At 38.6% G+C, this 12572-nt stretch overlaps 2 protein-coding genes across 7 annotated transcripts; one reads left to right on the top strand and one right to left on the bottom strand.

Annotated features, from left to right (window-relative positions):
* The first annotated feature begins 4820 nt into the window (after positions 1 to 4820).
* Positions 4821 to 10347, top strand: LOC107812925 (katanin p60 ATPase-containing subunit A1). Of its 4 annotated transcripts, XM_016638111.2 has the most exons (8): positions 4821 to 5246; positions 5722 to 6187; positions 6624 to 6821; positions 7135 to 7379; positions 7673 to 7831; positions 7922 to 8009; positions 8212 to 8323; positions 8824 to 9766. In XM_016638111.2, exons 1-8 carry the CDS (start codon positions 5125 to 5127, stop codon positions 8862 to 8864), a joined length of 1431 nt encoding a protein of 476 aa, XP_016493597.1. In that variant the 5' UTR covers positions 4821 to 5124; the 3' UTR covers positions 8865 to 9766. The 4 variants fall into 4 exon arrangements, with proteins under 4 accessions (XP_016493597.1, XP_016493598.1, XP_016493599.1 ...); XM_016638112.2 differs by lacking the exon at positions 8212 to 8323 and having other exon boundaries at positions 4826 to 5246; positions 8835 to 9766; XM_016638113.2 differs by lacking the exon at positions 8212 to 8323 and having other exon boundaries at positions 4827 to 5246.
* Positions 10348 to 11180: 833 nt separating this feature from the next.
* Positions 11181 to 12572, bottom strand: LOC107812926 (protein CDI-like). 3 transcript variants are annotated; one of them, XM_016638116.2, is made up of 2 exons: positions 12422 to 12572; positions 11181 to 12184 (listed from the first exon to the last, which is right to left on the bottom strand). In XM_016638116.2, exon 2 carries the CDS (start codon positions 12163 to 12165, stop codon positions 11389 to 11391), a length of 777 nt encoding a protein of 258 aa, XP_016493602.1. In that variant the 5' UTR covers positions 12166 to 12184; positions 12422 to 12572; the 3' UTR covers positions 11181 to 11388. The 3 variants fall into 3 exon arrangements, with proteins under 3 accessions (XP_016493602.1, XP_016493600.1, XP_016493601.1); XM_016638114.2 differs by having other exon boundaries at positions 12398 to 12534; XM_016638115.2 differs by lacking the exon at positions 12422 to 12572 and adding an exon at positions 12318 to 12335.

Below are 12572 nucleotides of genomic sequence, written 5' to 3'. Positions count from 1 at the left end.
ACCCCATAACATCATTCAAACTTTTTCCAATCAACAAAACACCTCAAACAACATCAAAACCATCAATTCACATCGAATTCAAGCCTAAGTTTTCCAAAAACTTCCGAAACACGCATTTGATCAAAAATCCGACCAAATCACCTCCGAATGACATGAAATTTTGCACACACATCCCAAATCACATAATGAACCTACAAAAACTCTCAGAATTCCATTCCGACCCTTGGATCAAGATCTCACCTATCAACCGGAAATCGCTAAAATACTACTTTCGCCAATTCAAGCCAAATTCCACACCGGACCTCCAAAACCAATTCCGATCGCGCTCCTAAGTCATAAATTACCTAATGGAGCTAGACAAATCATAAAAATTCTGATCCGGGATCATTTACACATAAGTCAACTTTTGGTCAAGCCTTTCAAATTTAAAGCTTTCAACTGAGACTATTCTTCCAAATTCATTCTGATTAACCTGAAACCCAAAACCAATGATTTACATAAGTCATAATACACCACACGGGGCAAGTAATGCCCAAGAACTGGCGAGCGAAGTGCAAAAGATCAAAAAGACCGGTCGGGTCGTTACACCTCCACTCTCGGATCCACTCAAGCTCCCGGAACCATCATCATCAGAGAGTAAAGCTTTGGCTTCGGGCTCTTGTATTTATGCGTTCTCGATATCGGCAGTAAGGTCAAAACCACGAGCATGAATCTCTTCGAGAGTCTCTCTCCGAGACTGGCATTTGGCATGCTCGACAATGCAAAATGATCGGACCAGAGCGACATCAGAAATTTCCTTTGCTCGAGCGTGAGCGGCTTCAGTATCAGCTCGGTAAACGGCCATGACCGCCTCCACGACGGCCTTTACTCTTTCTGCCTTGGATGTGGCCTTTGCAAGCTCAGCGGCCAACAGAGTCTTGAGTTCCTCAATTTTCTTGGCTCGGGCCAAGCTGTCCTCCTTCATGCTTTGGAGTTAACGCTCAGCTGAAGATAGCTGGGCTCAAGTAGTATCTTTCTCCAAGGTGAGGTAGTCTATGTTCTGCTTCCACCCTAAAGTCACTCCCTCTTTCATCTTAGCCTTCTCGCGAAGCTGCTCGATCTTTTTGGCCTTCTGCTGAACCTGCATAATCAAAGTATTAGTCGTCATCTCCGAATCAACACACCAAACTTCTAAGAAAATTCTTCATTACCTGTTCGATCAAGTCAGTCTGCTCTTTGTGAGTTTTGGCCAGTTCAGCTCAGAGGTCCTTGATCTCCTCTTCTTTTTGCCTACTGAAGAGTTTGAGGGAATCTCTCTCCTCCATGAGCCTTTTGAGATCGGCCTCACACCGGTACAACTCGGCTCGGGATTTGGAAAACGCTTCCTAATGAAATGTCATGGCCTATGGAGAAATGAAGGAAATCAGGCAAAAGGAAATAAAGGCAAACATAAAACTAATAACGGGGGCTAAAGTCTACCTGGTTCAGGAGTCGCTGAGCCTCATCGAAAATGATCAATATCCAGATCAGAAACATCATCGACCCCCATGAAACAACCATGAAATAAGTCATCCCCTCCGTGGGCCGTTCCCACGTCGGGGGTCTCCACAGCCTTGCCTCCTGAAATTGCCCCTCAGAAAATGTGTAGAGGGGCGGAGAATCATCAATGTTGATTTGCCCAAGCAAGACACTTGTGGCGCTCTCTCCTTTTTGGAAGGCCTCAGAATCGGACCCTTTAGGAACACCCGTCGATTGTTCGTCATGGCGGACATGCACACTCGCCGATTTTTCGTCATGGCGGGAGACATCTTCAGCCCCCAATGACTCGGGGACTTTGCTTGGACCATCTTCAGAGATTTCCTCGGTCCGAAGATGAGCCTCCTCGACCATCACCGACTCAGCTACCTTTGAAGCTTCGACACTCCCCCTCTTTTGAGCCACCAGCTCATAGTCATCATCTTTTTTCTCCTCTTCTTCATCTCGTAGTTTTTGGGCTACATCGGTAGGAAGAGAGGTAGTGTCATTCTTTGACTTACAAGCCTTGCTCTTTTTAGGTTTTAGAGTATCAAAAGGCGAGACCCTTTTACTCCTCTTATCCTTAGCCGGTTTTGGGGTTTCCTCTTCCTAGGTAGGGGCAGCCTCATGACAGCATTGTCTCCGAGACCTATATGGGGATCAAGTAAAAATTAAAAAGAAACATTTCACAGAAGGGCATCAAACACGGGTAGAGAAGCTTACCGTGATTTTTGGCCTCCCATAAGCCCATTGCCAAATTGCACCACGAGCGCTCAGCGTATGAAGAGGTCAAGGCCAGTTTTCAAACCCAGCCTTTAAGGTCTGGGATTGCACCGGGCACCCACGAAATCGCCTGGTATCTTATCGACCCTTTCTTGATGCTCCCTCATCTGGTCACAAAGCGCCTTGTTTTTGCTTTCCATTTCTTCCATTTTCTTTAGAACGACTATGAGCGCATCATTACCTGCATCAATAGTGGGGTAAGTGTTACCTGTTTGAGGAATTGGCTGCTCGCCAGTAGTTGTTATGATATCTGCTTGCACGGTTTTTCTGTTCTCCCTTTGAGCAATTCTGTCGAGTATATTGTTTAGAGTGCTTGTCAGCCATTCTTCCAGTAACTTTTTTGCTGCTGGTGGTGCTTCTTCAGCTATAGACATGGAGGCTCCCCTTTCAAGTGAAGCTGTTGCGCTTTCGTGAGGGCGAGGTGAAGCGCTTCTCTTGGGCGTAGCGCTTGGTATCACATTCTCGTTGTCTTCCCTGCCATCTTCGTTGATGGTGTTCAAAATGTTGGTAGTGATGTCTGCTATCGCTTTCAGTATTGCATCTCCTTTTCCTGCCATCGTTAGTTATTACAAACGAAGAAAAGTTGGCTGTTGTTTTTTCTTTTTTTGATCTAGAAAGAACTATAGTTTCAACTAAAACCTCCCCCCCAGACGGCGCCAAATTGTTTGAGCAAATAAATGCTAAACCAATTAATGATAAGTTAAAAGGATGAATCTTAGTTGAACTTAATAAATTCTAGACCGAATAAGTTAGAGTTCGTGTGTAACGAATAGAGTTTAGAGCATTAAACAATGAAGGTAATATGCTATGATTGACAATGCATGCAATAGCATAAATGTACAATAAATGTAAGAAGTGACAAAGATTATAATGGGAAAGGAACTATCACCTAATGATTATATGATTGAGATGTTCCTTTTCTCTAACGACGATGTGGAAAGCTAGAGGTTAGAATGTATGTGGGATCTCGAAATTTATGGACAAAGATTGAACAACATATGCTTGAATAAATGAATAAGACAACCCTTTCGTATATCCTTCTTTCAACTTTTACAATATGCTTCACTTCAGAAAAGGCAGATCCATTTTTATTCTTTATCTCTTCTATTTATAAGGGACATTCCCCAAAAACCCTAAAAAGTACAGCATAAAGAATATCCAAATAAATATTCTTTATGCACATTTCTGAACCTAAGTTACCGTTACTGTCCTGTCTCAGCTGCCCGCTTCTGGCGTTGACCTTCAGTTATTATATCGTGGTCGACCCCTTCCTTTGTCTTATTTATTTGTTACCGTTGTTACTAAATTTGGACCTATACAATATATATTTCAAAACCTCATGAAGTTTGTGTGTCGCAGTTAATTACTCAAATTAATCATTAACAAAATTACGGATCGAATTTTTTGAATCGGGTGTTGATTCGGAGGGCGAATTTGTATCTATACCCGCTTTTTGGATCACGTTTTAACTTGTACCCGCTTTGCAAAAAAAATTACAAGTGTACCCACTTTTTCGCGTAACTTCAACATACGGTCCTGAAGAAGCAAAGACAATCACTAAAACTTCAGCATTCTAGTAGACGGCCTGAAGTGACAAAAATTGCTGAACCAAGTGTGCTGAAGTTTTGCTGAACTTAAGCATTCTAGTGCTGAAGTTTTTATTTGTAATTGCTGAACTTAAGTATTCTAGTAGCTGAAGTTTTGTGATGCTGAAGTTATTTAGTTCATTTGTAAAAACTTCAGCACTAAATAAGCTGAAGTTTTTTTTTTGTCATGAACTCATTAGTTTTGTCATTAAGTTTTTTCAAAAACTTTAGGAGAAGATGCTGAAATTATTTAGTTCATTTGTAAAAACTTCAGCACTAAATAAGCTGAAGCTTTTTTTGTCCTAGATTCATTAGTTTTGTCATAAAACTTTTTCAAAAACTTCAGCAGAAGATGCTGAAACTACATTTGTAAAAACTTCAGCACTATATAAGCTGAAGTTTTTGAAAAAGCTTTCTAACATACTAGATAAATAATCACCTTATTCTTTCATAGTGTATTACTACTATAAAATAATTAGATTGCCAACAATATCTAAATTATAAATTTTGGAAACAATAAACGTGAAAAGAACAGAATTATCATGAAAAGAATCACTAAGTGTGACCTTAAACTTTCCGTACGTGAAAATATTCACAAATTATTGTCTACTAACTTACGTAATTATTTATAATTTTTTTAAAATAATTTGATAAACGTACTTATGACAATCATCCCATGAACTGAAGTTTCATAGCAGCACCAACAGCAGCAGAAGAAAGAAGAAGAAGAAGAAAAAAAAGAAAATGAAGGAGGAGGAGAAAGAGGACTCAAATTGTTTAAAAAGTGGGTACAAGTTAAAACTTAAAAAAAATTAGGTATATGTTAAATGAGGCGACCAAATAGGACGCCCGTGCGATTAAGCCCAAAATTTAAACGAGGACGAGGCAATTCCTTTCTCTTTTTTGTGGGCACCGCATCCTCAACGGGCCTTAGCGAACAGGACCAGTCAGTTAAAGGGATCCCCAAAACATCTTCTGCGCTTTTCCAAACGGTAAAAGGTAGATGGAGGGCAATGTAGTAATTTGAACTCAGCTTCCTCATCAGATTTAGACCACTAAAACGTCGGCGTATTGTTGGTCGGACCAACTTCAACTTCCAGTCTTCTGTCTTCCCCAGATAGAGAGATTTGCTTATTAATGTGTGTCTCTCATTTTTCGAATTTGTTCTTCTTCGCCCAAATTTTGGAAACCCTAACATTTTCAGATTTTTCAAGGAAAGTATCTAATAAATTTTGGTGATTGAGTTATTGAGGAAATAATAATGGTGGGTGGAGCATTGGCAGGGTTACAAGATCATGTGAAATTGGCAAGAGAATATGCAGTTGAAGGCCTTTATGACACTTCCGTCATCTTCTTCGATGGCGCTATCGCTCAGATCAACAAGTACTCTCTCAGATCCCTTCTGCCTTTATGTCTTTATTTGTCTACGTATTTATGTAGTTACGTCCCGAATTGCGAAATGTGTATTTCAACTTATCTTGTGTTTGGTATGACTATTAAATGTTTGCCGCAATGAAATCATTTCCTACGTTTGGTTTCCTTTGGGTTTTGGGATGGTATAAAATGTAATGTTTCCAGCAAAAGGGGAAAATAACTTACTGTCACTTGTGAGCTGAATTTTTTTCTTTTTGATGAGTAAAAAAGTAATTTTAATTTGTGTACTGATCTGATGAGGCTTGCATTATCATTTTTAAAAGAGATTTTGAAGCTTGACGGAGTACCCATAATGAGATGAAGGCTTTAATCTGTTCTCTGTCATTTCTGCAAAACTTAGTTATAACATTGTCTATACCGCTTTGACAGTAGTTAATCCAGCTGCTTTTAACTGGGCTGTTCCATTCTTTTGGTCTATGCATAGGCACTTAAACACACTTGATGACCCTTTGATTCGTTCAAAATGGATGAATGTAAAGAAAGCAATTTCCGAGGAAACAGAGGTAGTGAAACAATTGGACGCCGAGAAAAGGGCTTTTAAGGAGGTTCCTATGGGTGGTAGACGTCCTAATTCACCTCCGATTTCGACCAAGTCATCTTCTTTTGTCTTTCAACCGCTTGATGAGTACCCCACCTCATCTGGTGCTCCAATGGATGACCCTGATGTTTGGAGACCACCTAGTCGAGACACATCAAGAAGATCTGCAAGAGCCGGTCCAGGGGGTATGAGAAAGGGCCCACAAGATGGAGCCTGGGCTCGTGGATCTACAAAGACTGGAACCACAGGCCGTGGAGGAAGGACCACTGGCTCTACTAAGGCTACTTCTGCAGTTCGATCTTCAACTACTGGGAGAAAAGGACCTGGAAAATCCACAAAAACCGACTCTACGGTAAATTATAGTGGACAATCTTATGTTTTGATTTTTGTTTTTTCTGTAATTTGCCTCTCTTTAAAATTATTCATTGGTAATTCGTGTGCTTTTCTGTTTGTTTAGAAGCTTGTGATTAGTTAGTCAGCTGACTGTTTATGTTGTATGTGGCAAGCTGCAAATGTTATTTTTATCATACAAGTAGCTTGTTCTGGTCAGTTAATCAGCTGAGTGTCTATGGTGTGTGCCAATCTCCAAGTGTTATTTTTATCCTAATATGTGGCTTGTTGTGGTTACCTTATATGTAAGTGTTCCTATTGAATACAAGGACAATCGGCTTCATAATGCTTTCTAATTCCATAACCCTTACTTGTTGAATATGGGTATCCTTGTTAGACAATCAACTATGAGTTGAATTTGAGTATATATGTTAAGAACTTCTATTGCAAATTGCTAGGATGGTGATGCTGAAGAAGGGAAGAGTAAAAAAGGTCAGTACGAGGGGCCTGATGCGGACCTGGCTGCTATGCTTGAGAGGGATGTCTTGGATTCCACCCCTGGTGTGAGATGGGACGATGTTGCTGGGTTAAGTGAAGCCAAAAGACTTTTGGAGGAAGCAGTTGTTCTCCCATTATGGATGCCAGATTATTTCCAGGTATCATTGTTGGATTAGAAAGGAACATTTTGTGGAGTTCTGTGTTTTGTCTTTATTCTGCAAAGTAGCTTTTGTACAAGTGAAGATTCACGTACACATAAGTAAACTGTGCTTCTTATGATGAGAATAAGAAGACCTTATATGATTTGGGCAACAGTACCTAGTGGCTGCTTTGGCAAAAACTTTGTGCTAAATGTACTAGGAACTTTTATGGTAGTATTATGTTCACACGCCTATCAAAGAGGAAATAATGTGTCTTTGACCTATATGCATCATGTCACAATTTTTACTGATTAGATATGTATCTTTGCAGGGAATCAGGAGACCATGGAAGGGTGTTCTTATGTTTGGGCCTCCTGGAACGGGGAAGACACTTTTGGCTAAGGCTGTTGCTACAGAGTGTGGGACGACATTTTTCAATGTTTCTTCTGCCACCTTGGCTTCAAAATGGCGTGGGGAGAGTGAACGCATGGTGCGGTGCTTGTTTGATCTTGCTCGCGCTTATGCTCCTAGTACAATTTTCATTGATGAGATCGATTCTCTTTGTAATGCCCGAGGGTGAGGACTTTGTCTATTATTCGATGCTACCTAAATCTTTTCAGCTGACCTCTGTTTGGTTAAATGCTTCTTTTGAAGATTATGTATGATGTTGGTTTATACTAGTGTTGGATATAAAAGCCTTCACTTGTATCTTTTCGAATGGATAAAAATTAACCTTTTGAAATGAGTACTGTTGCCTCCAAATACTTGGTCCAGTGTGCCTTAATCTGTGACCTAATTATGGTATGTTGAGTAGTTTCTTACACTCTTTTTGAGGTTGAACCTGAGATAATGGTTGGATCGCTTTTCAGGGGTTCAGGAGAGCATGAATCATCCCGAAGGGTGAAGTCTGAACTTCTTGTTCAGGTAGATGGCGTAAGCAACTCTTCCACTAATGAAGATGGCACTCGGAAGATTGTGATGGTTTTAGCAGCTACAAACTTTCCATGGGACATAGATGAGGCATTAAGGTTGTGTCTCATTGTATTCGTTCTTTTCCTTTATTTCATTGAGATGCATGTGAATGTCTCCTTGACCTAATTCTGTTGATGGAAATTCAGGAGACGTTTGGAAAAACGTATATATATCCCCCTACCTAGCTTTGAGAGTAGGAAGGAGCTTATACGGATCAATTTGAAAAGTATTGAGGTAAGCAGTGTTTTGAAAATGTTTTCTCAGTCCACTTTCTCATCTTTCGTATGTCCCTGTTAGCTCCTCATGTATCTGTCTATAGCTTCTTTTGAATATAATTGCCCTTGCAGTATTTATTGTGTTTATCAAAGCAATGATTATTAGTTCACTATGAGAAAATTCTACTGTATGATTGGTGCATATTTATCAATCTTGGTAGCTGTGGCTTGTGGACTTTTTCACCTGGCTACTGTGGCATCCTAAAATACTAACGAGATTTCCAAGAGATAAAAGGGAAAAACAAATACTCAATCCGTTTCAAATTAGACGAGGTACTTTCCTTTTTAGTCTATTCCAAAATAAATGACACCTTTCTAAATTTGGAAATTATAACTTTAAACTCTTCATTTTATCCATTTTACCTTAATGAAAAGTTTTTATAACCACACAAAAATGTCATGACCCCACAAAGCTTTTCCCCCTTGAGCTTTTAAGATCACAAGTTTCAAAAGTTTTCTTTTATTTCTTAAACTCCGTGCCGAGTCAAACTTCCTCATCTTAATCGAAACGGAAGGAGTAACAAGAAGGCCAAGTAGATATTGAGCAATATAACATACAGTTATTATGTTACTTTTGTATCAGATGAATTAAAACCTTTAGAAACAATATGTTCTACGAAAGATTGTCTTAAGCCTAATCTGGAAAACGCTCTTCTAACTGTTATAGCTATCTTGCCCTGGAGTAGATTATGGGAATGTGTACTGATACCTGTGAAAAGATATTGAGCCACTAATGGATGCAAAGCAGTATTCTTTTTAATTGATCCTTTTAGGTGTTTGTCAGATAGGTAACGCTGTAGCAACTCTTTGGTGAAGGCTGAGATACGAGGCTTCGGAAAAGTCAGTCCGAACACTTGCTCTTGCATAATTAAGTATATAAATGTTCACTTTACATGATTTAAAAAAAGGAAAATTAAATACATGGATGTTGAACTTAGATATCTTGTCATTGAAATTTGGTGAATCAAAGATGTGATGTGCTTGCGTTAGTGCAGGATTTGGTGATTGTACTCAAAACATTATGTCTTGGATGTCTTGTTTTATTAACAGCTATGCTGTGTTATGTTGATCTATATTTGATGTTTCTTCTGATTTGTTTTTATGGGTAAATATTTTATTACCTTGCATTTACTTGCACAAAATGTTAAATTATAGTTTATTCAACCTTATAGTTGCATCCTTTTCAATTGTTAATGTTTAAGGCGCTGCTACTCAAAAATGAACGTAGAACGTTTAAGACAGCTTATGACAGGCGGACTTTGTTTCAAATGTTTGGAATTTGAAGAATGCTCTACATCCTTTTCATTAAGTTCTCTGCTTTTGCAGGAATAGTAAATGGGGCAGACTTCAATTAGGAATTTTTAGTTAAAGTTGGCTTGCCTCCATTTGAATATTCTTGATATTCTTTTCTTTTTGTTTTGAATGCTGTATGACCATGCTTTTTCTCCAATTTCTCAAGGCATCAACATTGTAAAAAGTATGACTCTTTGTTTGTGCACCTGGCGTTCCATCTAATTGGATTCTAGCTTGTAAAAATATTTTGCTAAGGATTATGCTTCTGCCTTTTGAGGGATGAGTTTGAAGGAATTGAGAATTCTACCTAGCTTTTTCGTTGGATGAATCTTTTGTTTAACGAAGTGCAAATATCTGTCAACGACATCAGGTAGCTCCAGATGTGGACATAGAGGAAGTGGCTCGTAAAACAGAGGGATATAGTGGAGATGACCTCACAAATGTCTGCCGAGATGCTTCTATGAATGGGATGAGAAGAATGATAGCTGGGAAGACCCGTGAGGAGATTAAGAACATGTCTAAGGATGAGATTGCTAAGGATCCTGTTGCAATGTGCGACTTTGTAGAAGCCATTAGCAAAGTTCAACCCAGTGTCTCAGCTGCTGACATTGAAAAACATGAGAAATGGTTTTCGGAATTTGGATCAGCTTAAAGGATAAATTGATGCGAGCAATCCACTCATTTCTTTACATTTGTCCACATTTGGTGGTTGGTCCTTCTAGTATTCCTTCTCACTTGTGTACTAATCAATTTCTGGTCAGCACTGGAACGATCAACTTATGTAACATGACAAACCACTAGGGCTTCATACCTCGTTGTTCATAGGTCAGTCAATTGACTGGTTATTTTCTTGCAGTTGGTTTATTTTTTTCACTGTCGTGGAAGTGTCCATTGCAATTATGTGATGGAAGGTACTTAACTCTGTAGCACTTGTGTCTGTAACTTTATTAAAGGAAATTCCTTAATTAGAATCTAGAGAGTAAAGTCATAGCATCTTGTGAGCTCATGATTTCATTCAATACAATGTTGCAACTGAAGCAAATAGCAGTTCTCTGAAAGTAAAATATCTACTTGGTCAGCTTGATATGTTTTGTGAGGCTGATGGATGCTCCAAAGAAGCAAAGAGCAGTTCTCTGAAAGTAAAGCTGATCAAGCTTTGACACTCTTGACACATACTTTTAAGTGCCAATATGCAAAATAGCCTTTCTGACCACATCTGCTTAATACACACATGTAACAGCATAGCCCTTCATGATTTAGAATCGCGATATGAATTGCTTATTTGTGCCACTAAAGACGTTAAAATAAGCTTGTCAAAGCTGGATTTGTCAATAGTACTGTAAAGCAACATGAAGCTGAAAACACACACTTCAAAACCTTTTTTCTTGATAAACACTCCGATTTATAAACAAAAAATAAAGTTAAAACAGTTGTCTTACATAAGCCTCATCTCCAATACATGTGGTTTCAGAGTATGAAGTTGATGAAGGGTTAAATGTTTCTTAAATTACTCTTTGCAGAAAATTTATGCAAGGCTAAATCACATTGATTTGTCTTGCCAATGCCTCCTCCTCCAGTGAGAGAAAGATAACATATTTGACACAACCAACGAACAAAAACAAACAATATATTCCCATAGTTAAGGTCTGGAGAGGATCGTGTGTACGCATGCCTCTTACCCCTACCTAATGAAGGTAGAGAGACTGTTTCCATTGTTCATTAGACGTATTTGACACAACCAAATTACATAATTGATCAACGCAACAAAACCTCTACCATCACGAGAGGGACAAAAGCTATTTCATTTATAAATAACCAAAAAAAAATACTCGATAAATCACTCAAAGATCGGGATGATCTTATTCTTTCAATGAATCTATTACAATTATATGACTTAAAAACTGCTTACTAACTCATACTTGTAACAATAGAATACAAAGTATTGGATTTGGAATGAATTGGTTACATCTCCCTAATGAAGACAATACAGATCAAAACAATATTGAATACTAAATCAAGAATACCATGCATTAGCTACATTGGCCTTAATCCGCCTTCTTCTCTATCGACTTCTTGTACTCCTCGAGCTCCTTTATCCACAAATCTCCGAATTCACAATCTTTCCAAGCCTCAAACCAAGGTCCACCAAGTGTATAATGAATCGACTTAGGAAATGTATTCGGATCACCCTCAACAACCTTATTATGCCCTACAAGGAAGTTCCAAACGAACGGAACTTCCCCGATTTCATTATCTTCCAACCACATGAACCTATGAAGAAATGCTCCAGATTCAGTATTCACTATCTCAGGTGTCAATACCTTATTCTTAGGATGTCCACAATTGTAAAGAACCATTGATGACCAATTCTTTCTAGGGTATACAGTTTGCACTGCTCCATCCATTTTTGTTGTTTCTTTTGGTGCATAATCATGATGTACACACATTACAGCATATTTATCATCAACCATATCCCTTAATTCTTTAATATCACCTAAGTATAAAAAATCACAATCAACAAACATAGCCCAACCCTCATAATTAGCCAAATGGGGTGTCAAGAAACGAGAAAATGAAAACTCAGTGCTTTCTAATTTCCCTCTTTCACGCCAATATAACCCTTTTCGCCTTAACTCAGATTGTTTAAGGGGTATGATTTCAATTGGGATTGAAGATCTTTTCAATAAGGAATATTTACAGACCTCATATGCAACATCTTCACTGGGATCATAGCCTATGAAAATCTTGAATGGCTTTGAATTTGGGTCATTTTCTGAATTAACATTTCCATTAGAATACACATCTTTGACCATTGTTGACATTATAACCCAATATTTCAACCTGCAAAACCAAGAAAACTAACAGGGTAATTAAAAATAAATAAAAAAGTTGCAAGAGAGGGTAGATCTGGGAATGGACTAGATAGAGAAAATAACAAGATTTTTTTGTTGATAAAAAAGAGTCAAGATTTTACTGGAGAGATAATTGTGGAGGGGGGCAGTATTTATAACACTGAATTAAGGAGATTTAGATCAGTGATTATGGTGAGAGAACCATTTTAAAAGGCAGCGGCTTTACAGTTGTACACGCGGGTGAATGGCAATGATTCCACAACCGACAACAGCTTTTCCATTCACAAGGGACTCGACCTTGCGTGAATTTTCCAAAAATCTGTGGACTCGACCTCTCGAAATAGAGAGAGATGCGTTGTTTTTAACGAGAGGTTGGT

This window comes from Nicotiana tabacum, chromosome 8 (genome assembly GCF_000715075.1).
Source record: "Nicotiana tabacum cultivar K326 chromosome 8, ASM71507v2, whole genome shotgun sequence".
Taxonomy (NCBI): Eukaryota; Viridiplantae; Streptophyta; class Magnoliopsida; order Solanales; family Solanaceae; genus Nicotiana; species Nicotiana tabacum.
Note: the sequence above shows the minus strand (reverse complement) of the source record. Positions and strands in the feature narration are given on the sequence as shown.

Bases quoted from the DNA above. Each gene is read 5' to 3' on its own strand.
- LOC107812926 (XM_016638116.2), bottom strand. From the start codon at position 12,165: ATGTCAACAATGGTCAAAGATGTGTATTCTAATGGAAATGTTAATTCA.
- LOC107812925 (XM_016638110.2), top strand. From the start codon at position 5,125: ATGGTGGGTGGAGCATTGGCAGGGTTACAAGATCATGTGAAATTGGCA. The intron at 5,247-5,721 runs GTACTCTCTCAG...GTCTATGCATAG, and splicing joins GCTATCGCTCAGATCAACAA to GCACTTAAACACACTTGATG. The intron at 6,188-6,623 runs GTAAATTATAGT...GCAAATTGCTAG, and splicing joins CCACAAAAACCGACTCTACG to GATGGTGATGCTGAAGAAGG.